This window comes from Nipponia nippon, unplaced genomic scaffold (assembly GCF_047370975.1).
Source record: "Nipponia nippon isolate SJK-2023a ecotype South Korea unplaced genomic scaffold, ASM4737097v1 scaffold_1, whole genome shotgun sequence".
NCBI lineage: Eukaryota > Metazoa > Chordata > Aves > Pelecaniformes > Threskiornithidae > Nipponia > Nipponia nippon.
In genome coordinates this window covers 112,331,496-112,356,505 of record NW_028262290.1, presented here as the reverse complement: position 1 = coordinate 112,356,505, position 25,010 = coordinate 112,331,496, and the positions used below count along the sequence as shown (strand labels likewise).

Sequence of the window (25,010 nt, the reverse complement as noted above, 5' to 3'; positions counted from 1 at the left end):
GGACGATGCATAATGCCGCTAAATGTGACAGCGATTTTTCTTGCAGACGTCAGCACTGTTAACAAGTAGGAATCACAGATCTAAATAAGAAGGCTAAATACTTTCTTGGACCACTAAAGTTTCCAAAACATAAACAGTGGCAAAGATTACATCATACACTCTGTTATTCATCCCTTTTCCTTTCAGTGAAGTTAAATGCTTACAGAAATGCCGGAGAGCATTTCAAGCCACCCAGCCACAAAGAGAGGCTGGTACAGCTCAGCAGGCAAAGGCGCCTCTGCCGCGGGCGTGCTGACCTGCTTCAGCATCGGCCCAGGGTGCCCTCCAGACCCTGAACCTGGCCAGCCCCCAGGGCCATGCAGGCCTTCATCTCCGTTTGGAAAAGCTACCTGCCAAATCGAAGTGGCTTTGGTAACGGCAACACGCCTCATTAGAAAACAACTACCTCGTTCATTTGCCCAATTGGCTACCAGGTGATGACGTGACCTGGGCTGCTCTAGAAGCTGCAACCAAGAGGAGCAAGTCATGTGTCACAGCTGATGTCGGCACCACGCTTAACTCAATCATCATCAATTGCTGTACCATGATGTGCTAGCACAGCCGTAAGATAATGCGTAATTACCGTGCGCTTAATTACCACTTCTCCGAAACGCCACATGGTATTAAGTGTAGGAAAGACTAGCTGTCACTGTTCTACAATGAAAGAAATCTCTAGATACGTGCTTAATTTGAGTCAATGTACCTTTAAAATTACTCTAATACATACAGGAAAGTAACTCGATGTTAACAGAGGAAGACTAGAATCAGTGTAAATGAGAGCCTGCAAGAGAAGAGATAATTAAAGGTGGCAGCTCCTGGATTATAAACACAATGTAGAATAACACGCAATTTACTGCTTACTTCTGTTCTAGCATGTCTAATTTGCAACACTATGAATATACACAACCAAATAGAGTTTGAAAATCCCATGCTAGCAATGCTTTAGAGGACCAGGGTCTAGGAACAGCCACGAGGATTCATGTATCGCTGGGGTTTGGATATCTCACACGTAGGGGAGAGGCTGCCGGTTTCTGCTCATCTTGATTTCCGTAAGGAATCAGTAATAGCGTTGTGAAAGGACTGTCTTTTCTTGAAAAAGCAAATGAAAAATGAGTTTCTCAATTTAACAAACTCCATAGAGGAAAAAAGATATTTTCTGTAGCACATATGGGTGGGCAATAAGATTGTATGCAAGAAATATGAATTACAAAATGAAACCAATCTTCTCAGTATTCATCCTGGTTTTCGGAGAGTTTGAAATCCTCATTTTAGAGGGGAGAACCAGATACCACGTACTATGTAGGAAAGAAAATAAATTTTAGTATAGCTCACAGAAAGAGGGACTATAAATGGCAGAAGTGGAAGTTGGATGGATTTATATACATTTTAGAAAAAGTTTGAAATAGTGTGTTGCCAATAAATATCAGCCTAGGCACTGAAATAATACAGGAATAAAAAACTGGTATTTTTAATCTAAATTAACAATGGTTAATCCTTAGGACATTAGAGGACACGTGATAAACATTTTAAGTCTTATTTTTATGAATAGATCTACACAATTTTTTCTATGCACGTGCATGGGTCCATAAAATTATAAATACGATGTATATTGCATGTAAAACTGGGGGAAAGTTCAACATAAGACAATCCCAATCTGTTCTCTCGCGGCAGCATCTTTTAACAATCCAGTCTGAACAAGCTTGGGATCCTTTAACCTTTGCTAAAAAGGCAGCCAAAACTTTGATGCAGTCTTTGGCTTTACCTACATGTGTCTAAACAAGGATATTTTATAATCAGAAATATTTGTGGCCTGGAGTATATTAGTTTATCATCACATTGGCACTACTAGCAGTATTTTATGACACTCCAACAACAAAAAAAACACTACTCAAAGTGAAGCTCTCATTTTCATGCTTTCACCCTAACTCATTTCCTTTATTTAAACTCTAAAGCAATGCTTTACTTACAAATTCTCTTTAAAAAAAAAATCTAGAAGCAATTAAAACTTCAGTCTGACAAAACTCTTGTGCTTAACACACTTTCCCATTATGTTACGGAATAGTTATGTGATTGCTTATCATTTAACTTTTTCAAAATGTGAATGTGGGGAGTAGTTACCTGATTTTAGTTTAAAAAAAAGAATCAAGGGTAACTCTATAATCTCCTTTGCGTTCTTTAATTAGGTCACTTAAGGGGAAAAAAAATTATTTACTCCATCCAATTTTGTATGAATATTATATAGACTATTTCAGTTTGCTCCACTGCACTTAGGTCATGCTTGACAAAGTACAGCCTATAACTACTATCTTGCATGGAAAAGGAAAAGAACAAAAAGAGAAAATGTGAAAAATAGCCTATTTGCGAGGACAAGAGAACTGTAAGTGATCATAGCAAGACTCACTGCCAGAGTAGCGGATCCCTGCATTTAATTTCCCAAAGCCTAAGACAACATACACCTCACATGGAAATCTGAACCTCAGATCTACGTTTTAGATTGCTGTAATGAAAGCGATAGCAAAATCCTACAAATCCTCAGCCAGCTACGAGAGGAACATGCGTTTCTCACAGCCAAATGTACCCATGTCAAGTCTGGTCCAGGCTGCTGCTGTGTGAAGCAATGTGCTGGAGGATGCCGTTCTGCTATGCAACAGAAGCCAAGAGAAGAAACTGTTGTTTGTTTTTTTTTTTAAACCAAATTTGATACATTTGATAAAGGGAAAAAACTAAAAAAAAAAAAAAAGCAGCTATAAATAATAAAGCAGCATGAAAATGAAGAGATTTTGCCAGAGACAAGGCAGTAGGAAATAAAAGATGGAACTCTGAGTCCTTAGCTATCAAAGGCAGGCCACGTCCCTTTAGGCTGTAAACAATTTAAAGCCAGATGTATTCTTGTATTCTTTAGACAGCTGGTGGCTGCAACAGACCTTGGAGCACTCAAATTGTTGCACTTCTTCCAGTTGTGTTGGGACACAAAACTGTGCAAGTAAATTCAGTTTCTTCACTTTTTTTTTCTGCAAATGACATAAAAGGTGAATACCTGTGCATTTGCAAAAAAAAAAAACAAAACCAAACAACAAAAAAACCCCCCAAAAACCCAAAAGAAACCCCAAGCGTATCTAACATCCTACATGTCATTGGCCTGTACTTATTTTCTGGAGCCACGCACAAATATTAGGCTGCTATCTGTGCCCTGGCCTGAGGGTAAGCTAACTGAGCAGGACATGGAAAACCACTGGACACGAGAAGAGAAACAGCTGACCTTGACAGGTACCACCAGCCTGAGAAGCTGACAAAAGGGACAGTGTTGTGAGGAATGGCTGGCTCTCACAGGCGGTTTTAGGGGAGTTACGTGAGAACAGACTGAACTTCAGACATAATCAGAGGCAAATACTGGCGATGCAGAGTCTTGAAATGCCAGCAATGCTGAGGTAATCGCAACTCTAATACCGTATGAAGCTGACATTATCTAGATAACAGTACGAGACATACAAAATTTGGGTACGCAGAAATATAAAATTTTGGGTAGTGTCCTTGGGCACGACGGCTGGAGCAGGACAACAAATCAAATCTGTCAAAGATGAGCTATTTAGAGGATTGCTGCTCCTATAAACACTTGTTAAAATTATATTCATGGAGAACTGATCACCTTGAACCATCTTCACAAACTAGCATACACAGTACAAATGACAGTTATTGGTATGGTAAATATCAAAGTAGCTGGAGAACAAGTTAAATTTATCCATACTTGCATATCGCTTCAGAGGATCACAACTTACATGCCAAAATGACCAGACAGGCATTATTTAAAAGAATAAAAACCCCCCATAATTTAAAACTTTTACAAAGCTAACTTCCCTACTTGCTATATTCTCACATCAGCTTTTCAGCTCACCATGTGTCTGTTTCACAGGTTGTTATCCCTTGAAAATCTGAAGGTCTCCACTGACTTTTTACATTTCAATGGAACTGAATAGCAATTTTTACAGGATGGTTTTAGCCTGGAAATGTCTCAGCTAACGATGTCTCAAACAGGAATAAGAACAAAACCGGTTGATCCTTTCCGAAGAAAAATCATACCAAAGAAGTTCCAAAATTATACAGTAAATAAACTTTATTTCATCTCAGCTCTTGTCAGATTAGTGCTGTCAACAGTCACAGATCAGCATATGATACAGTTATGTATTAACTATTTACAATTTACAGTAACGTATTTTTTCTCCAGAAAATATAAGTACAAAAGCTAGGAGTAAACAAATGAGGTACTGCAATTTGGATTTATTGTAGGCAAAAGCATATAGAAGTGACCTTTAGCAAACAATCGTAAGATCAAATAGGGAGAGAGTAGTCATCAACAGTGCCTAGTTCATCAGGAAAATCACCTCAACCGCTACCCACCCAAAAATGTATTGCACAATTCATTCAAAAATAAAAAAATAAATAGAAGAAACAAACCATTTATTTCAACTCTTAAAAAACACCCAGTAAAGCCTGTATAGAGATACAGTAGTGGGCAATTCCTTCCTAGGATAAAGTCTTTTCTCTCCTTTAAAAAAATAACCTTTAACACAAAATAGAAGACAGTGTTCAATAGAAGAGAAAAAAGACTTATCACCAGATAACCCCTGATTAGCGTTTCTTGTCAAGGCAGTTTTAACTATATTCATGGTCCAAAGGTGGTGCTGAGTTTTGGTTCTTGCTGTTCCATTTGTGACTGTGAATAACAGCTTTTCTTCGTGTCCCTTCTCAAGGGACAACACCAGAGATATGAACAGATTTTTAAGCAGCAGTGTCATGAGACATTCTCATCACAATTTCTTCAAGATGGTCGTAGCCATGACTAGAAGAATGGAAAGTTAGAACAAATGAACAAATGTTACATTATTGAGAGCACCTTAGAAGTACTTAATATTAAAATAATGAGAACATTGTTGTTTGTTGATAGGAATAGGAGATGGAAGAATTTCAGGTAAGTCAAATTACCAGATTATTAACTGATTCGGAGCAATTAATTCCATTCCAATACCTGCAAAACAGTTGAGCAACTGTGATGAAAACAAAATAACCTGTAGCAAAACAGTCAGGAGTCTCTCTGGAAATAGATAGTCTACCACATCATTGCATCTTAATCCAATGAAAAACAAAGTTGTCCTCTCTGCATAAGGCCTATCATCAAAATTGAAAAGATGAAGTAAAATTTTGGGGCTAGCAAAAAGCCTCCTTTACCAGAAAAATATTTATTGCTTTCACAATGAAGTCAGCATCATCTTAATTTCTAAGTTTTATACATGCAAGAATATTATCCCATTTGCTGGCTATCTACAGACATAAGTCACAAAAATACTTGAGATAAAGTAAGAAACTACAATCCAATAATGAGGTCTGAAGAGTTTCCATACATATTACCTTAAGTTATGAAAGTATAGCAGGTAATTGCTGACACTAAGGTCAAAATCAAGCCTTTCTGTGATATGGTTCAAATGCAGCTGAGAACGCCTGAACCTTTTACATCAGCATTACAGACAGCATGACGAGAATTTAAGTTGCAAACATGCTTTCTGCAATAGTGTTGTAAATAGCTTTGTCCTATCATTACCAACGATTCAATTATTTTCAACAGAGGGCTGGAAAAAAACAGTTGCTGATTTTGTCAAGAAATGATCAAGGCTAGGAGCCAAACAGTCCAAACTCTATTGCGTTTTAAGTGCAATAAAGTGCATCCACTATTGTATTCAGAGGTTTAAAACGACACAAACTAAAGTAGAAACCATGACTGTTTGCTAAGATGAATAGATTTTTTCCTTTGAAACAGGTATTATTTTGTATTGAAGGCTATATTTGCATGACTGCAAGAGAGGAAGATAGCCTGCCATCTGCATTGATAACTGGCAATGAAAACAGCCTAAGTTAACCCGTTTTGCTACGGCGGTGGTGCAGGCCAGCCGCTGCATTTCAGCCCGCTGATGGCGATTGCTTCACATGCACTGAATCAATTCCTGGCAACTGTGCACAGCTTTTCAGTCGCAAAGGAGGAAAAGGAAAGTTGGGCTGACCGTATCCTATAGAATTCATCTGAAGAGTTTCTTAAATATCATACACCACTAATGACTCAAACGGTAATCTTATCAGCAGTGCAGGAAGTTTTACCTGTGTACTTCCATATCCTACTCCTCTCTCAACCGCTACTGCTTGTGTGTTGCTTGTTTAGCTTGGCTATTCTGATGCAACCTGCATCTTTAGGCCTAAATCAGCTGTTGCTTTTCCGTAATACTACAATTAAGCGTTGCAGATTCATAATGAAAGCAGCTTAATAAAACCTGAAAAAAGGCACAATAAACTGACAGCATAAAGCTCCCCAAATTGTTCTTCCTAATCTCTCTGCTCTAGCTTCTCTTGATACCAAGCCAAAGCTCTCATTCAGAAAGGTACTGATGTTTAAATGCAATCATATCCTAATTCCTCTACAGAGAATATATCATCAATCTTTTTAAAGATAATCCATTCTCATATTTATAAAACGTAATAATTCATTACAAAAGTAGAGTATATATCTCCTGTAAATCTGATTTATTTGCCTATTCAAAAAAGGAGCTCAGAAAGTGAATAAAGACAAAGCAAAGCCCAGTGCAATAGTTAATATTACATATTAATTGATTTAAAATCTGATTTGTTTTTTTCTACAACTGAGATTTCTGTAGCTCAATCAACATTTCAAGTTATGCTTATAACTCAAAAAGCTTGGTTTTGAATCAATATTTACCATTTTCAAGTCAGCTATGTAAAGCAAAACATGATTAAGAGTAGAACAAAGTTTATCGTACATATATAGAACAAAAATTTGAATTTTTTTTAACAAACAAAAACAGGCAAGGAAAAAAAGGCACAAGAATGATTAATCTCATACTACAGGTTTCATCTTTAAATAAAACAAGTATGTATTAGGCTTCACTCACCCACATGCTAACTAAGCACAGACTGATGGGATATTCAGAAGATACCACTGCGAGGTGAGGCAAACTACAAAGCCAGGAAGAAAACAGCTTATTGGACTACTTTGTTAATAGTGTAGGTAAGAACTTTGTGGACATCTACTGCTTGTGGATGAGATTGCTGCAGTTAGATCACAATAACTATGTAGTAAAAGCTAGATTAGTGAAGTAGATACATTGATCTAGCATATGTTTGTTGACCTAGGCATTTGTTAAAAGTTTTTGGAAACCTGTTACATATATGCCCACTAGGAGGGTAAATAATTACTCACAGATACTTAGTACTACACACACTTATTCTTTTACAGTAGCACACTTAATTAACAATTACACATTAAAATTAGTTATAGATGTTTTGCCCACAAACTAACATAAAGAAACAACCAAGCTTTATGTTAAAAATGCACATTTACGTTGTAGTTCAGAACTTTATTGTTCATAAGATCTAAATATTGTATATTTTCAAATATCAGCATCGCTCCAATATTAAGTGTGGAGAAACACTACTGCCATGTTAGTAAATGTCAATAAATAAAATACAAAAAAACCAAGCATATTTCTTGATAGAACAATTTATGAAGACCCCCTCCAACTTTTTGGTCCTAAGCAGAATTACAAAAGACTCGCACCAAAAAATAATTTGTGCTTCAGCAAACAAACTTAGTAATTTTGAAAGCGAAGAAAAAAATTAGTACATCCTCCATAATATGCCCTAATATTTGAGTTTTCATTAGATGTCTAATTTAATCTCTGTGAATTTGGAAAGGAGAAAATTCATAGGCTAGATCTGAGCCAAGAAAGGACTGTTATGTGAAACCCAAGAAGTTTTTGATCAGGACATGAAGGTCTTTGAATGACGGTATCCTTAACAATCAAAGCACTTGCAGCCTGCAAAACACCTCACTGTATGTTCTAGGCAAAGTTTAATACCAAGGACCAAAACTTGTTGGATGAATTCAAGTTAAAGTTTTATTTGGTATCAGAGGTTGTGAATATCTGTTTTAGGAACACCCGGTTTCAAGTATCAAAAAGCTGAAGGGACTGCAAAATAAGGTCCATCTCTCTAGCCTCTCTTTTGGCCAACTCAAAATGTTTCCTCAATATTACTCTAGCTTGCCAAACCAAACAAAAATAGCACCAGCTTTCTACTTGAGGGTCAGAGAAAGCATTAAGAGAAAATCATGTTTGGGATGCATGATACTTACTGGACCTGCAGTATTATCAGTATTTATATCATTCTAAAAGTATTTTGAATATTTAAGATTGCAAGACACTCTCAAACCTACTAAGTGTACAGCAAAATGTTGAAGTATTTAACACTCTCCTCGCATTTGATATTTTGAGCAGATGAAATGGTAGAAATGTTTTTAAATTTGTTTCAATGGATCAACAGGACTTTAATGTAACTACTTCAACTGAAATGTAAAAATGTTCAAATTTTTATTTTATTCTGTTTCTGCAAGTGCTAAATAAATATATATGCAAAGCCAGTGAGAGAAACAGAATGCAGTTCTTCCTCTCACCTTAATTCCTAAATATTTTACTAAGCTGACCCACAAAGAGAGGGATCACAGTGTCGACTCCAGAAACAATGTAGAGAAAACCATTACTGCAGTTTTTATCTTAATAAAAAAAAATAACTCCAATACGTAAAATAGTAACAGTAATACCAAAGAAATGTTTATGCTCATATATTATTCTCTTTTTTTGGGTCTGCTGCTCCAAACCCAAATTCACCTTTCTGGTAAATAGATTAGCTGGTAAATACCAAGCAACTGTCACATAATAAGAAGTGCATTGAAACTGGGAAAAAACAACCAAAAAACCCCAAAGTGTTTTAAGACTCTTATTTTTGACCTGTCCTGACCCAGAGTGAACCTGACATATTTTAGCATTTTGTTCAGTACAAAAATAAAGCAGGCTCTTAAAAGAAAAACCCCAAAACCCCATCTTGTTAAGGACACTCACTTAAGATAAAAATGTACATATCCCACTTCAAACACACATATCCCACGTGACTGAGCTAAACAGTTTTCTATTCTACAAGCAAAATGGCTTTTGTTTTTGCCAGAAATTTTATCCCAGGGCTAAAAAATCTCTCTTGACATATTTTTCATGAAAACTGGTATGACTCCACAGAAACTTCTGAATTTAAGAAACATGAATTTTCTGTCAGATTACTTTTTTGATTGGAAAATTCATCTGCAGAATAGTAGTGATGACTGAACTCGCTTTGTTCTGTTGTACCCATAGCTATCAGAAATATGGCTTAACTGATGATGAAAAATACTAGCTAAGAAAATATGCTTGCTTTTTTTTCTCACTTTTGCTATGAACTCAAACCTACAGCTAGAATTTGACATACCACTGAAGAAGAGGGAAGGAGGGAGAAAAGGAGTTTTCTTGAACACAGACACAGGGGAAAAAGAGACTTAAGAGAAAGTTTCCAATTCCTTATGCTTGCAACCTCATCTCTTGCATAAACTTGGTTTACTTATATAACTTACCAATGGTCGAGCATCTTCTCGTTCTAGTATCTTCTGAGTCTGATCTGCTGGGAACTTCAGCACTGTTGTTATAACCTTGGCCATTGTCTAAAAAGAAATAGGTCATCTATAAGTAATTCCATATGCACTAAAACGCTTTGTAATATTTTTAAATGCACTTCATTTAAGAATACTGGATGCTATTTTTAGTAATATCAATGGAAAACACAGTGAAACAAGTAAGATAGAACTACTTGTTTCATATCATATATGCATGACACGTTCTGAGAATTATATGAGAACCATGAAGAATCTTCATTTCACATCGTCACAAACCACAGCTACTGTAATACGATGTAAGCTCTATGGTATTTGTGCTCAAATACTTGAAGTCCATTATTAAGGCTGCACACTGTTACAAATAGTGCTCCTACCACATTTGATCTTAATGTGGCCTTTCTGAAAAGCACATGGCACCTGAGAGAGTCCTTATGGATTCAACTATATTCACATCATCCAAATATTTTGTAAGAAATGAAACACTGAGAAAGCAGATCCAAATGTCAGATGTGGAACTCCAGTTGTGTAAGTATTTTTAGCAGGTATACAGTAACCCCATATTTAAATAGCAAATCATTTAGACATCCTCGGACAGAATATGTAAGAATATTAAAGCTTTGTGCAAAATAGACAATGATTATTTCCATTTTATAAACAGATGAGTGGGAAGAAAAAACTCCAAAAGGCACAAAACCAGGCTCAGGTGACTTTTACAAGAAAGGTCAAAGCAGGAGCTGCAGTGCTGCTCAAACAGAAGGTGATTGCTACAAAAGCAGTAACTGCTGCTCTTAAAGAATGTGGATGAGATAAGATTGCTGCTCTGAATGTCTACTGTTTATTACCAGTCTCACGTGTGGAATGAAGAGAGAGGCTGTAGCAACAAAGCAGTTGCAGGACAAAAATGACTGCAGCTAAAAGTAAGAGGTAAAGCCCTAATTTGCACAATTGTTTTGGTATATAACTTAACTAGGGATAAAAATGAAAAGAAAGCAAAACAAACCAAGCCCTGTTGAATCCTTTCACCTCAAAAAGCTTAATTTTAACATATTAAAATAGCTCCCACAGTTAAGAAGTGCAGGTCCCAGATACACAAAGGAATGTGCTCAGTGCCACAAACTAACATAACACTTTTCTAATTTCTTTTGCCAAAATCCTCATTGCAGTTATCTAGGACTAAAAGATTAGAAAGCATTAATTTCACAATCTATTCAAACTCTTCGTTACAGAGATATCAAGAAAGCCCTCTCCTAACAACTTTCTACAGGACCCAATGGCATGCAAATATTAAAGAAAAATCTACAAACACTGCAAATACTCCATGAAGGCACAGATGTTTATGTGCCAACTTAAATAGGGGCGATCTACAACCTTTCCTGAAAACATCCATTTTCTAATGTATCACTAGCAATGACTTGAAATCATCTCCAAGTTTTTGAGGCCACTAGGGAGATTTTGAAGCAGAATTATTCAACGCTATTCACAGTTGCATAGTTATGAAACAAAGTTACAAGGATTGCAGAACTTAGGATAGCATGTTTAATATAGGCTTACCTTATTGCTCTAACAATCTACTCTACTATAAAAAAAATGCCTAATAACTCTTTAAGTGAATACACACACATATGTTCTTGTGTGTGCATCTCTCTATCTACCTATAGAAAGGCACTGAGCTTTCCCAAACAAAATAGCTAGTTCTGCTATAAGAGATGGTAGTTTGCATTTCCATTTCTTTCTATGAGGCTGACATATTCAGATACTTCATCTCTGAAAATAATACTTTTACAGTGATACCAATCAGTGCCTTCTATAATTCAAGAGCTGCTGGTCAAAGGCAGAACCTTCAAAATCAACGTTTTACAGAAATACCCCTTGTTTTTCTGCAATGCACAAGAGCACGTCAAGATGCCACAAAAATATCTGCATAAATTTAGACATATGTATTCCATTACATTCTTCCATGTACCTAGTCAATATCAACATAAACATTTATTACAGACATACAATCCTTGGACTAATTTTCTGGCCTCAGAACAGACTCCAGACAGCATCATGAAGTTACAGGTTAGGAAGTTACATCTAGGATTTCTGCAAGACTTAAGATTTAGTGTGCAGTACAGCTGGACGGTGCAACTGTTCCTGTAGAAAAGATTATTTTATTTGACCTAGTGGTTTATGCCTGAACAAGGTGCATGCTTCGAAAAAGCTGGCAATCTCATGTCATATACCCTTCCAAGGGCAAGGCAAAAAATAAAGTTGGACTGGAGGGCAAGACAGCAAAATCCCCCAGCAAAGACATGTGCAGTTTACAAAGAACGCGACAGGTCACAGGTTACACATGATGATCATAATTCCTGACTCTAAGATACTGAGCCACTATCAACCCTCAACGTTTCTGTTACGTCTCCAGCACTATAACACAACTGACACATTCATTCATGGCTATACTTAAGATGATTCCAGGGTCATTTACCAGGCTGCATAAACGGCAATCCATCCTAGATAGTTGGCACAGATTCTCTTGAACTCCTTTCAGTAAAGGGGAAATAATGTCTATAGAGATCACCAATTCCACTGCTGAACTACCTTTGAGACACGGCATACATAGCTGCGCTATAAAAGGAGACCCTGCACAGAGAAAGGCCACCAGAATGATCTCACAAGAGAAAATTAGAAAAATTTGCCTCGTTTGGTCCAGGAAAACAAAAGCTGAGAGAAAGGGATGTCTGTACTGAGGAGGTAAATCTCAATACGGATCTTCTAACTCAAGGACTGTGTTGGGGGGAAAAAAGCACATGTTAATACTTTACAGACACACTTAAGACTGTGTATTAAAAGATTTTATCCATCACATTGTCATTGCTCATGGTTTTCCAGTCAGTGTAGCAGGATGAAACCAGTTTTCAAGACACAGTTCAGTAAATTTAAGATTATATCATACAATCCCTGTGAGAGCAGACACTAAGCTCAGTGTCTTCCTGCAACACATCTAACCGTTGGAAGAAAACCAGCAGATGAAATCAGCTCGAAAGTACTTTTTGAAGCAAAAGTGAAGAGACCAAAGTATTTTCATATTTAAATTAGTAAAAACGCTAGCCTTCATTCCATTTTAATTTTCCATTAGTAAATGCCAGTACAGCTACAATCTTGATCAGCTAATAATAGAGGCCTAGACAATACCAGAAATTCTTCCCTTCTTGCAATACATCAGAACATGTACCCTCAATTAAAAATTTCTAAGAGGTAATCAAATTAGCATGAACACACCATAGAGAAGAATACAATCACATTCAATTTTAAGAACTCTGTCATTCTCCCTTACTTACCTACAACTAAATTCCCAAAGCTAAAAATTGTACTGCTTTGTAAATTACTTCTGCTGGTTGTTTTTTTAAATACTGTCCCTTTCAATCATATCAACTTTCAAACAATGCCTTCTCAAGTTATTGTAGGAACCAGATGTCTATCTTTTCTGATTTATTTTATTTTTTCTTCTCCCAATATTCATCATCTTTTTAGGAGCCAGTGTGCAGGTGATGTTGTAATAGCGTCTTCTGGTTAAATACAATGTAATCTCCAGGGCAAATAAATGCATATATATATGGCTACAAACACATACATACATATAAATGCATATATACATAAATTTATTACCTATATTTATTTATATAGCTTTTGATGAAAGCAATTGAAAGACAGACAGAAGAGACCTAAAGTCAATTTACTTTAGCACTGACTGTTGCTGTTATTGAAGAAATCAACTGCAAATTTTAGTACATCACTGTTAAAAAGGAAAATAATCCTCACAATTTTATAATCCAAAGTTTCGAGGCATGTATAGTAATGTTTTGAAGATCAATAAGGAATAGCCTTATTGAGTGAAAAAGAGGTTTCAAATTAGGTTTTCTTGAATGCAATTTTGCTATGTGGATCAGCTATCTGCAAGTCATCCGCAACTGTCTCAAGACATTGCTCACATGTTTTTGAGCATTTTTGCTTGCCTAAGTCCCTCACAATTCAAAATCATAAAATCCAGCAATGTACGTATTTTTCTTTGATGATTTCAGTTGTTTGTTATTAAAGAGCCATCCAATGAGCCACAGGCTTGTGAATAGAAGGTAACTAGTGATTCTGGGTTTTTTGGATCAGGGATTTGTATTTTTAATAAAAAAGGAATTAATATCAAAGTGAAAAATGGGATAAAAAGAGAGAGAAAGAGGAATCCCATAAGGACAAGACGTCCTGCACAGACCTAGTTTTATTCTGTACAGAGCACAATCAGAACAAAGCTAATTAACACAGAAACCCACATAAAACCTCTTTGCTTAATAGTGGTCCAAGTTGAAAGAAGGGCAACAAAGAATGGAAGAACTCCAGGGAGGAGACAAAAAACAAACAGAAAAAATTCATCCACATAGCATTCATCATCCAAGAAAAATGTTTGTGTTATGCCATACCTCTTTTGTATCTGGTCAATCTCTAAGCATCGGTATTGTTACAAGCTAGTAAAATTCCAACTTAGGAATGATTTCACAAGCTTGTAGTATACAACAACAAGCCTACTGTGCAGTTTTTCACTAATTTTAAGAGTAAATTAATACTATCTAGACAAGGTATACAGATTTAGGAGCCCTATAAAACATCTTTAAGCAACAATTAAAGAGATATTCCACCATCTTCAGAGCTACTAACAAACTATTATTTAATCCAACTGTTACTTATCATGTTTGTGTCAAGATGACATCAAAAAAGCACTTTTGCTAATATTGTGCATAGCAGCTTTCATAATACATTAAGCTTGACTGACAACAGGACTTTTGCTAGTAAAACCATACCTACTTACAAAGGTTTTTGTCTTCATAGGTACATTGGAGAGAGATGTGACAACCCCCCTTCCCCTGCCAGTCACCCTAGCATGCTGACAAAGTTCTTAAGATATGGATCATGCCTCTTTGGAAAAAAACAAAACAAAACAAAACAAAACGTAAAAAGCCTATTGAATCCTGTGTCAGTAATAAACAGCATGTAACGAATCACAAACATGGTACTTCAAATCTATACAGCAAGGATGTTAAACTGTATTCTAACCTGAATCACATGTCACCATATACAACTTTCCATACCTTTGTCTCACGACCCATCATATATTCAAAGAGCACTTTCCTCAAGTATTCAAACTCAGTAGGCTCCCCAAAGAGGGACACATCAGTATGGTGAAGGTTTCCACCTGTGTAAACAAAAACAAGAGAATATTGATACTGAGAGTCACTCATATGAACCTAAGTTTCACCAACAGCATGAAATTGAACAAGAACAAATGCAGATTCTGCACCTGGGAAGGAGTAACAGCAGACGCAGAAAGGGGTCTGGGCGTGCTGGCTGGCAGGAGGCTGAAGAGGAGTCAGCAGTGTGCCCTGGCAGCCAAGAGGGCAAACCGCATCCTGGGGTGCATCAAACACAGCATAACCAGCTGGTCAGAAGAGGTGATTATCCTACTGTGTTTAGTGTTGGCATGGCCCCACCTTGAGTATTGTTTGTGGTTCTGGGTCCCACAACTTAAAAAGGATGTTAAGGTCCTTGAGTGCATCCAGAGGAGGGCACCAAAGCTGGTGAAGGGGCTGGAAGGCATGTCCCCTGAGGAGTGGCTGAGGACACAGGGTTTGTCTAGTTTGGAGAGAAGGAGGCTGAGGGGCGACCTCGTGGCTCTCTGCAGCTTCCTGAGGAGGGGACGTGGAGAGGGAGGTGCTGATCCCTTCTCCCTGGTACCCAGTGCCAGGGCATGTGGGAATGGCTCAAAGCTGCGTCCGTCAGGGGAGGTTGGGACTTGACATGAGGAAACCTTTCTTTCCCGAGAGGCTGGTCAAACCCTGGAAGAGGCTTCCTGGAGAGGTGGTCGATGCCCCATGCCTGTCAGTGTTTAAGAGGCAGTTGGACAATGTGGTCCTTAACACCACGCTTGAACTTTTGGTCAGCCCTGAAGTGGTCAGGTGGTTGGACTAGTGGGGCCCTCCCAGTTGAATTATGCTGTTCTATTCTGTTCTTCTTCTTACCTCCTCCTTTCCCTGTCAGTACATGCTGAGGAAATCTCTGATGCCATTTCTTCCCAGTAATTGGAAGAATTGGACAAGGACAAGGTGTCATAAAAATATTATTAAAAATATTATAAGAGTGTTTTAAAGAGATCAACATTTTAAAAAATTGTCCATACAAAAGCATATCTTTCAAACACAAAACTTATTTGTGATGAAAACTGTATACTTACCTCTGTACGGTGTTCCACCTGATGTTACGTATGTATTCTTCTCATAATTTTTCAGCCGGTCTTCCAGTACATGAATCTAAGTAGAGAACAGTCAAAATGATAGATGGAGTTCACAAGCAGCTAAAATAAGCATAATTGAAACAATTTTCAGCTAAACATCATCTCCTTCTATGAAAGCGAAATGCATTTGTTTTTTAAGGAAGGAAAACATTAGAAGTTGTGTTATTAAAAACTGTCCCTAAACTACTTAAGGAAACGTGTGCACACATGTTTATACGCATAAGAATATCTATAGCAAATGTTATGCATATATATGTATTTATATATAATAGACACATATACACGTGTCTATTTTATACACATAAGCATACATAAAAAAGAAAACGTGACAAAAATTGCACTTAACATCAAAAAAGGTTTAGTTGAAAAAGAAAAAGACCCATAATTTCATGAAGTGCATTGTTCCATTTTTCACTGTGCAAATGTTTTGCTAACCTGTATAACAAGCATGTGGTATTTTCATTCTCAGGGGATAAAGGAGTACTTTGAAAAACGCACAGATCTTTTGAGAGCAAGTGTGAGTCAAAACTATTTTACATGCATATTATTTCCATAGCACCTATGTGGAGATGTGCTACATCATCACTTCAAAAGAACAAACCTTTTAATACTGCAGACACAAAGTATCAAACAAGAATACTTTTTACTGGTTCAAACAGCACCCTTACCTGCTCTTTGAACTCCTGCTCTTTCAGTTTTGATTCATTGACTAGTGTTGTCTTCTGTGCAAGCTGTGCCTGAAAGAACAGCCACATATGGAAATCATCAAGAAACTGCTGAAGATATATCATAGGTACCTTTTCAATAAACCTCTTTCTCCTTTTAACACACACAAACTTATAAGCAGTATTTCTGCTTTCAAACTTCTATGAAACAGAATTATCCAGAGAGCAAAATCAGTAAAATTTAAGACTTACCTGAAGTTCTGTTATTGTGACCTAGGACAAAACAAACAAAATTTAGATTAAAATGTATGAAAAATACTGAGTATATCAAGCACTGGACATGGGTTAAAAAAGAAAGAAGTATCAATAACCTAGTTCTGATACAGTGTGTTAATTGAGGATGATAAAAATTGAAATGACCAAATCACACATATCCTTATAAAATTAAGTCATCCCAGAAACAGAGTTTAACTTATTTGTATTGACTGTACATAAAACTTATATTGAAATTTTCTCATTTAATTCTGTAAGACAGTTATCATAAATATAACTTCAAGAACCTAGTACCTCCAAATCTTTAACAAAATGCATATTGGAGATGAATGATAATTGAATGAGTATGAAGCACATACCAGAAAACCCTAACTACTATTAAGACTATTCACAATATTGTATTTTTTTCCTTTATTCTCCAAGTCACATTTGGAAATGTGAACGTTTATCTAAAAATGGCTTCAGCTTAAGAGCTTCATGAGCTCTACGTCTTGCAAAGATAGGAATGTTTATGAAGTACAGAAACAATTCTAAGCTGAAATTTCTGTCTTTCAGTGTTCCAACTCTAAGGAAAAAAATGCTTTAGTAGTCATGGGTATAACTCAAGGTTGTAAAATCATGTTAACATCAAATAATTTGTGTCTGAATTTTTTTTTTTTTTTAAAGTAACCTAAACCTTAGCACAGAAGTGGTACATACCACTTGTTTCTTCCCGAGCCCCTTTGGAATTCTGTCGAAAAGGAAAGCTATTCCCCATCTCTGTAGGTTCATAAAACCTGTGGGTTTTCCTACACTCTGCAAACACAATATAGAGGAAAATCATTCCTCTATGGATCTCAAACCTCTAAGTGCAATTCTTGCTTCTGAAGAGCTCAGTCATCTGACCCGACATTTATTTTCTCATAAAGAGAGACAGTTTCTGTTATTTTTACATCCCAACAATAATGCTTAAGGATGTTAGTATTTACCAACTGTTTATCACAGTCAGACAAATATTGTTGAAATGTATAGTTACGCTTCATGGCAAAGTGGATACGTTATGTGTGATGTTTGGCCTAGGCTGACAACAAGCAGCACAGACAAACTTCTGTGATTTGGGAGACTCCAGCGTTAGACACCAAATGTATCAATTGCCCACAAAAAGTTGTTTCCAGTCAACAGAAGACTTCTGAGTTGTTTTACTACTAGCGATGAAGGAAAAAAACAACCAAAGGAGAAAAACGTTACAAAGCAACAAAATAAAAAAAGGCATAAGATGAGACAAAAGATACCATGGCAAATATAAGATGCCAGAATTCATTTGAATGCATGTGTAAAATCCAGATGTGGATTTGTACGCTTCCGCTCAGGTATGTGGACAAGGTCCACAGGCTGCATCCAGTTTTCTCACCTAGCTCTGTAATGTTGCACATATATGCTATTGTACCAGGTAACAGCAAAATTAAGTTTCCTACAGACATATCAAGGACAGGCAATGGACAAATTAAGACAGGTAACAGTTAAGAAGAAGAACTCTTAATTTCTAAGGAGGAAAAAAGAAAACTGCCTTCTGACCCCAGAACAGACTGTGTCAGAAGGAGAATCCAATCCTGAAATACTGATAAAACAAGAAGTGGTAGCCCACTTACTCACAGCACTCTAAATATTTAAGCTTTGACTGGACCAGAAGATGTATCAGGAGCTATCTGCACATTCAATAGCATAATCTATTAGAATAGTTATGTTGTTTTGAGATGAAGTCACCATTGCGAATAGTATGAAATACAAAATTCACATTCAGTTAAATCAGAGCTATGCAAAAGAAAGCTTGTGAACAATTTGCTAAATTTGAATTTAGTTGGAATTCTCAAAATTACTCAAGCAAGCTTGATGCCTGTATGCCAGCGAAATCATGGATATTTGACTGCCTTACACTCACCAAAAAATCCCGTTCTGCAAGCACTTCAAATCTGGATGCTTTAACTGTACTCAAGTACATGCACTATCACACAACCTGGTTTTCCCCCCTCCAAATGAGACGTCATTTATCCTTTAAAACAAAGCTATTTACCAGCAATGGGGTTCTCTCAACTGGTTTATACCTGCCACAGATGGAACTCCTTTGAGTTTCTCCAAAGCCTGCCATGGAAACTCCAAGGAGTGGAGAACTGTGGACAAGATTCCAAAGACAGGCAAAATTAGCCGTTTATTTTGTTTATTGTAAGCAGATTCATCTTTACATAGAGATGTAATATTTGCAATATTCAAGTATTTTACAGCTCTATGCTACCATTGCAAATCTGTGTGATGCATCTCTGGGAAGAACTGAGAAATACATGAAATACCATTGCTGGTATATAGATTTGATATAATCTTCATGTCTTATCAGTGAATATGTAATACTGAAGATGCATGTGTAGTATGATGCTAAACAACTGCCTGTATTTATAGTAGACTTCTGTAACAAAGTAAGTAGTGAAACACTTAATGCAGAAGTTGTACAGATAAAGTACTCTTCATACTTTTGAGAGTCATGTTTTAGGGTTTAGGAGTCTCTTAAAGAATCTTCCTCCAGGCAATAAGATTATGTAAGATTATCATCAGTTGGTGGACAAGGGTTGATTAGGAATACAAGGCAGTCTGATACAAATATTTCTGCTTTTCCTGTTATGAAAACAACACTCATGTCATGGAATAATTAATAAAAGTAATATGGAGGGTGTTGTAAGCAAGTGTAAGGCAGAAGGGACAAACATTAGGACAGTGAGGTAATTTGTACTGTAAGTTTGTAGTGTCAAATAAATATATTTAGTATCCCCATTGCTGCTTTTTGTCAAAATGAAAAATTTAAAAATAAGGTTAATATGAATTCTCATCAATGACTCAACACCTCACATACTTTTCCTCTTCTCACTGTAATAATAACTAGTAATATTTTCATCAGAGAATTCCTCAAACTAAAATGCAGTCTCAGAAAGACAAAAGCATGCACTCAGTCTTTCTTTCAATGAAGACCTCTCAGTCCATAATTGATATATTCAAGGCACTATTTCAGAGCCCTTTGGAATTTTAATTTAAAAAAAAAAAAATCACACTAAAAATGACCCAATGTGATTTCCTTTCCTTCTAAAGGGCTTCCAGTAAAATCAGCATAAACACATGTAGAGGGCAAAAACCCCACCTTAATATCACAACACAACTGGACTTTTTAACATACCATTAAAAAAGGTAGTATCAAATACTGCAGATTCTAAAGAGGTTCGCTTTTGAAAAAGTTAACATCTAAAAGAATAGAAACTGTATGGGAAAGTGAAGGCCAGAGATATAAATAAAATCCAATTAAGAGCAAACTACAGAATTTTATGAAGACTAAGCATTTCACACCTAAAGATATAAAAATAAACGTTAGTGCCAGCTCACTTTTTCACTGTTCCAACATTCCTCTTCTGCCATCCTTTGTTTGTATTCCTTCTGCAAGTCTTCTAGCTGTGCCTGCAACTCATGAACTTTTGCTGTCATCTCTTCTTCACGAGCCTTCAAAATACAGAAAAAAAAAAAACCACCCTTATGTAACTAATCATCTAGCCACTCAAAACCTTAACTACAGTGGACAGAAAGCAGTCAACAAAAGAGTTATGCTATACACAGAAAGTTACACTACAGGACTACAGAAAAGAGCAAGAAACAAATATAGGAGTTTAACGAGATTTTGCAGGCCTTCCAACAATTAAGATTACATAGTTAGGATTACAGTTAGTTTTTTGAAAATTACAAAAAAAGAGCTATTTCTAATCAGGCACTAAAACAGCATTAGAGTATAATCCAGTAAGTGTATTACTGGCGAGATCGTGCTTGCTTATATGACCTTCCTGAAAGGGACACGTGATGATTCAGAGCTACTTCCTATACTCTGGAAGTGACAAGGACGTAAATCCTTTCCTCACTCACTCTCACCAAGATGTTCCTAAAGCAGTCTTAAGCACATTTTCAGAAACAACAACTTCCCGTTCACAAGGGTTTGAAGGTCACCATGCAGGATGGAGGAAAGAAGCAGTGGCAAAAACGGTAGGGAAGAAATTAACTTTTCCTGTATGCTTTATGACAGTGTGAAGGGTACATTTATAGGAGAAAAATATGACGACCTAAATCCTAGCAAGTTAATCCACCTATATTGCACTTTGCAAAAATAAGTCTTTTTAAAAAATTGTGTCCCCTCTGGCCTTTTTGTGAGATAACATGTTAGGGAGTTTCTAAAACAGCACTCCAAAGTGCATGTCTCCACTGCTGAACTAAACTAAAACTCCAATTTCACTCATGCTAACCACTCGGGGCAGTGAGATGCCTGCTCTGCTATGCAGTAGTACTTCAGATCAAATTAGTACAATTAATCGACTGTCATCAAGAACTGCTGATCAAAATTTTGTTCCTTTCAAAATCTCAGGAGTACAAACTATAGCGATACAGAATATTCACTGGAAAAATAAGCACGGAACTAGAAAGCTGGTCCAGGCTTAATCGATTTAGGGCATGCCGTAAATAAAAAAAAAAAAGAATTATTTCCCTGTATGGCCATTTTTTAATGTGTTCCCTGCACCCTACTTAAGAATAAAACACCCTTCCCACGCAGCCCCTCATCCCAAAAACCACCACCAAAAAGAAACAAATCAAACCTCCCCCCAAAAGCTAGTGAATGAGAAGTCACGGTACCCAAGCAAGTTTTACAGCCTAGAATTTTTAAAAATATCCATCTCCAATAAAAAACTTGCTCAAACATCATGACCTCCAAACAGTGTTATTTTTTATTCATTCACATGACTTTTCTGTGTCTCAAAAATTCATCAACAATTAACCTTTTCTAAAAATTTTTTTATAGATGGTTATACTCCTCTACTTAGAAACGCTCAATACCTGGCATATTCAGTTGCTTCTATTTTCCCTTGTTTGGGTTATTTGGGGGGGTGTTTTTTGGGGGTGGTGGTGGTTGTTTTAGGGGTTTTGGAGGGTTTTGAGGGTTTTTTTTACATCAAGAATCTAAAATCCTACGGTTTCTAGACTACTGTTCACTGAAATAAATCAAAATTGCATGCACATCATTCTCAGTCATAGAAGGTAGTTGAAATGCAGAAAAGAAATTCAACTCAAAATGATGAGTGGCACCTCTCTAAAAGGGACCTACCTGTGAGCCATCATTTTTATAAACCCCTGAATAGAGATTATAATTTAAAATTTGAAATAATTAGAGATCATGTGCGGTTCCAACACACTACAGAATCTGTATTTACAATAAGAACTTATTGTTCTATACAGCATCTGGCATACTCTGAAAATAAACTGTATACTATTAGGATTTAATTACAGTTATAGACTAAGACTTCAAAAAAGTCATAATTTCCCAAATCTTAACCCCAAGACCTATCCTGTATTCACATGGGAGGCATTACCACAAATGAAAGAATACACACCTGAAGTTAGATATTTTATTTTTAGCTCATAGATAGACTTAAAATAAGCTAGCTGGAGCACAACATTCAAATTTTCTCTAATTATATACTTTAGTTGAAGAAAAAAGACTTAGGCCTCAAATTACATGCTATGCTGATTTACAAGTCCTTTAATTAGGGAGACTTTCCTAAAAATCTTAAGTGATAAAAGTTTTTATGAAAGATAAGAAAACACCAGATAAAGCAAGAGAAGTACCAGGGGAGCACTTCACAAATAAATAACATTAACAGACTGAATGATTCCTGCTTGTCTTTAAGGGTATATACTCAAATCAAGTTAGATTAATTTTTAGCATCATTAACCATGTTTAAAATGCACCAAAGAGCTACAAGTTATATGAGCAAAATTCATTCTTGCAATTGGCATTATTTTTGCTTCATCTTCTTACCATTCATGACAGAGACAAACCTCTCCGCATATATGTCTTGATGCGAAATTTCTCAAACCTATCATGAGCCAAGTCAGGTATAAGTGGGGTAATAACTGGTAACTTTAGGCTAAATTGAGAAAACCTATACATCTGCTGGTGGCATATGTTCCTATTTCTATCAGAAACCTCAATAATATGGCATACACTCAATTAAACATAAATATTTTTTAACTTTTGAGATGCTTGCAATACTTTTCCAGGAAAAAAGGTAACAAATTCTCTAAACTTTTTTTTCCTTTCCTAAAGTAACAGAAACAAAACATTCACACATATACCATTACCTAAAAAAGAAACACATACCCTGAAATTTAAAATATCAAACTACAGCTTATCGCAGTTCCAGGCAACTGTCATTGCCATCATCAATGAGATGCAAAAAATCACAGTGTTCATGTCCTCCAATTGCACAGAAGTCAAATTAGCCTAAACCTTCAAGATCTTACATTGAGTACAGCATGCATGTTTCTGACATACGTACAGACTGAATGCATCAGAAAACAGAGAAGAATTACATCTGCATGACTTCAAATCACAGACCTCTTTGGGCCTGTAAAGTAAGGACCTGAATGGCAACACACTGCACATTCAGGTAAGAGAAATATAAATCCTCCAGAAATGCAGAATTTAGACCTATGGTACAAAAAAAGAAAAAAAAAAATCTCAATTGTTTTATATCATGCAATTTTTCTAAGTTAGGAAACAAAAGAAGGGGACTCTACATTTAAAACCCTGCCATCTCCACCCAACTTTCTAGAAATTTGAAAATCAGAGTGGAACACACCAACCTGCCTACAAGATCGAAATTTTTAGTACTAAACACTCAGTCACGCTCAGTACATAGCTCTTTGGGCTGGTAACTGAGCACAAACAGAAGTTCGCTTACATTTATTACTACTAGCTCTACTCAAGGGACATTCTTTTTTATTAAGTTATTTGTGCAAACAGGACTAAGATTAGCAAAATTAAAGCCTGCATCCCAATATGATGTACAACCTAGCACTGAAAACCGTTTAATCTTTTGTTGCCATACACGTGGGGCTGGAACAATTTACTTGGCTAAAACAGGAGACATCCTTGGAAGGTAAAGTATCTTTAGACTGAAGTCAGCTGCTAACTTCTGGTTTAAATGTTACTGGAGCAAAACTATGTCTATCTGCAAATATCATGCAGACAAACTGTTCAGTTACAAGTAAAAATGAAAGCTTTACTAGCATAAAAACTATGCAAACAGACTGCACCCTGCATAGAACAGAACCTTACCTTAAGGGCTATGGTGCCAATCCAGACAGAGCATCAGAGAAAGGAGTTACAGAGTGAGGCTGACCCATAAACACCATATTTAAATCCTTAAAAGAAACAACACACCACCACCACCACAACTCTAGTAAAGCTTAAATTTAACTCACTCACTTTCCTTATTTCAATCTAGAACACAAACTGCTCAAGGACATAAGGACTTAACTGTGTGATTTTTATTGAGTGATCAGAGCTGGGGCTTAATTTTTGGTGTTCTTTCATGTTCATAAAACACAGAAACAAACATTTTAATCACAAGCTAGGTCACCACATATATCAAGTGTAATTCAAGCAGTAAAATCTTTACTAGAAAGAATTATAGGTTTTCTGTCTAGCTGTGCAATGAAAAAAGGGGAAGAGTTATTGTGAAACGTATGTAGTCATATCACTTTTCAGAAAGATACCTCAATGATTTCTTCATATTTTTTCACAGTTCTTTTTAGATCATCGTCTTTTTCAGCAATTCTTTTATGCAACTGTGTTGTCTCTATGTGATGATTTTCTATCAATTCAGTTTCTACTTCCTGGGCTTTACCTATTAAAAAAAAAAAAAGTCAGGAGATATTAGAAAAAGCATATTTATTTTGTCAAATTATGTCACCATACTATCAAAAAAAGATGACTGTGGAAGGCATCTATAAGGAAAACTTGTCAAGAAAAATCATTTTTCCACACTGTCAGTGATAATTATTTCACTTGATCCTAATATGTATGAAGTTTGGTGCCTATGGTTTGGTACCCAGAGCAATGCTTTCTACCTGATGCTGGAACTTTTCTCTAGAAGTTAAGATCACAACCAATATTTATCAACTAATTCTATCTCCTGCTCTATCTAGAGAAGTGATTGAAACATCTGCAAATCTTCAGAAATTCCTCACTTGTAGGGGTTCTTCCAGTAACTGTGGAGTCAAAAGATACTTGCTGCTCACTTCTCCAGCCTCCAACTTACACTATGGTGGCAAAAGATGGGCAGAG

At 36.4% G+C, this 25,010-nt stretch overlaps 1 protein-coding gene across 6 annotated transcripts in view; it reads right to left on the bottom strand.

The window, feature by feature from the left end:
* Nucleotides 1-4,124: 4,124 nt before the first annotated feature.
* GOLGA4 (golgin A4) overlaps nucleotides 4,125-25,010 on the bottom strand; it is a 71,108-nt gene continuing 50,222 nt past the window's right edge. For 4 of the 6 annotated variants that reach the window (XM_087767301.1, XM_087767321.1, XM_087767331.1 and 1 more), the window contains 10 exons: nucleotides 24,440-24,570; nucleotides 20,228-20,341; nucleotides 18,910-18,975; nucleotides 16,808-16,828; nucleotides 16,559-16,627; nucleotides 15,831-15,906; nucleotides 14,692-14,795; nucleotides 9,533-9,619; nucleotides 6,990-7,053; nucleotides 4,125-4,876 (listed from right to left, as the gene is read on the bottom strand). In XM_087767301.1, coding sequence (XP_087623427.1) covers nucleotides 7,024-7,053; nucleotides 9,533-9,619; nucleotides 14,692-14,795; nucleotides 15,831-15,906; nucleotides 16,559-16,627; nucleotides 16,808-16,828; nucleotides 18,910-18,975; nucleotides 20,228-20,341; nucleotides 24,440-24,570 — 698 coding nt within the window. In that variant the 3' untranslated portion in view covers nucleotides 4,125-4,876; nucleotides 6,990-7,023. The remainder of the gene's footprint in view (nucleotides 4,877-6,989; nucleotides 7,054-9,532; nucleotides 9,620-14,691; nucleotides 14,796-15,830; nucleotides 15,907-16,558; nucleotides 16,628-16,807; nucleotides 16,829-18,909; nucleotides 18,976-20,227; nucleotides 20,342-24,439; nucleotides 24,571-25,010) is intronic. The other 2 variants (XM_087767309.1, XM_087767316.1) reach the window with 2 other exon arrangements.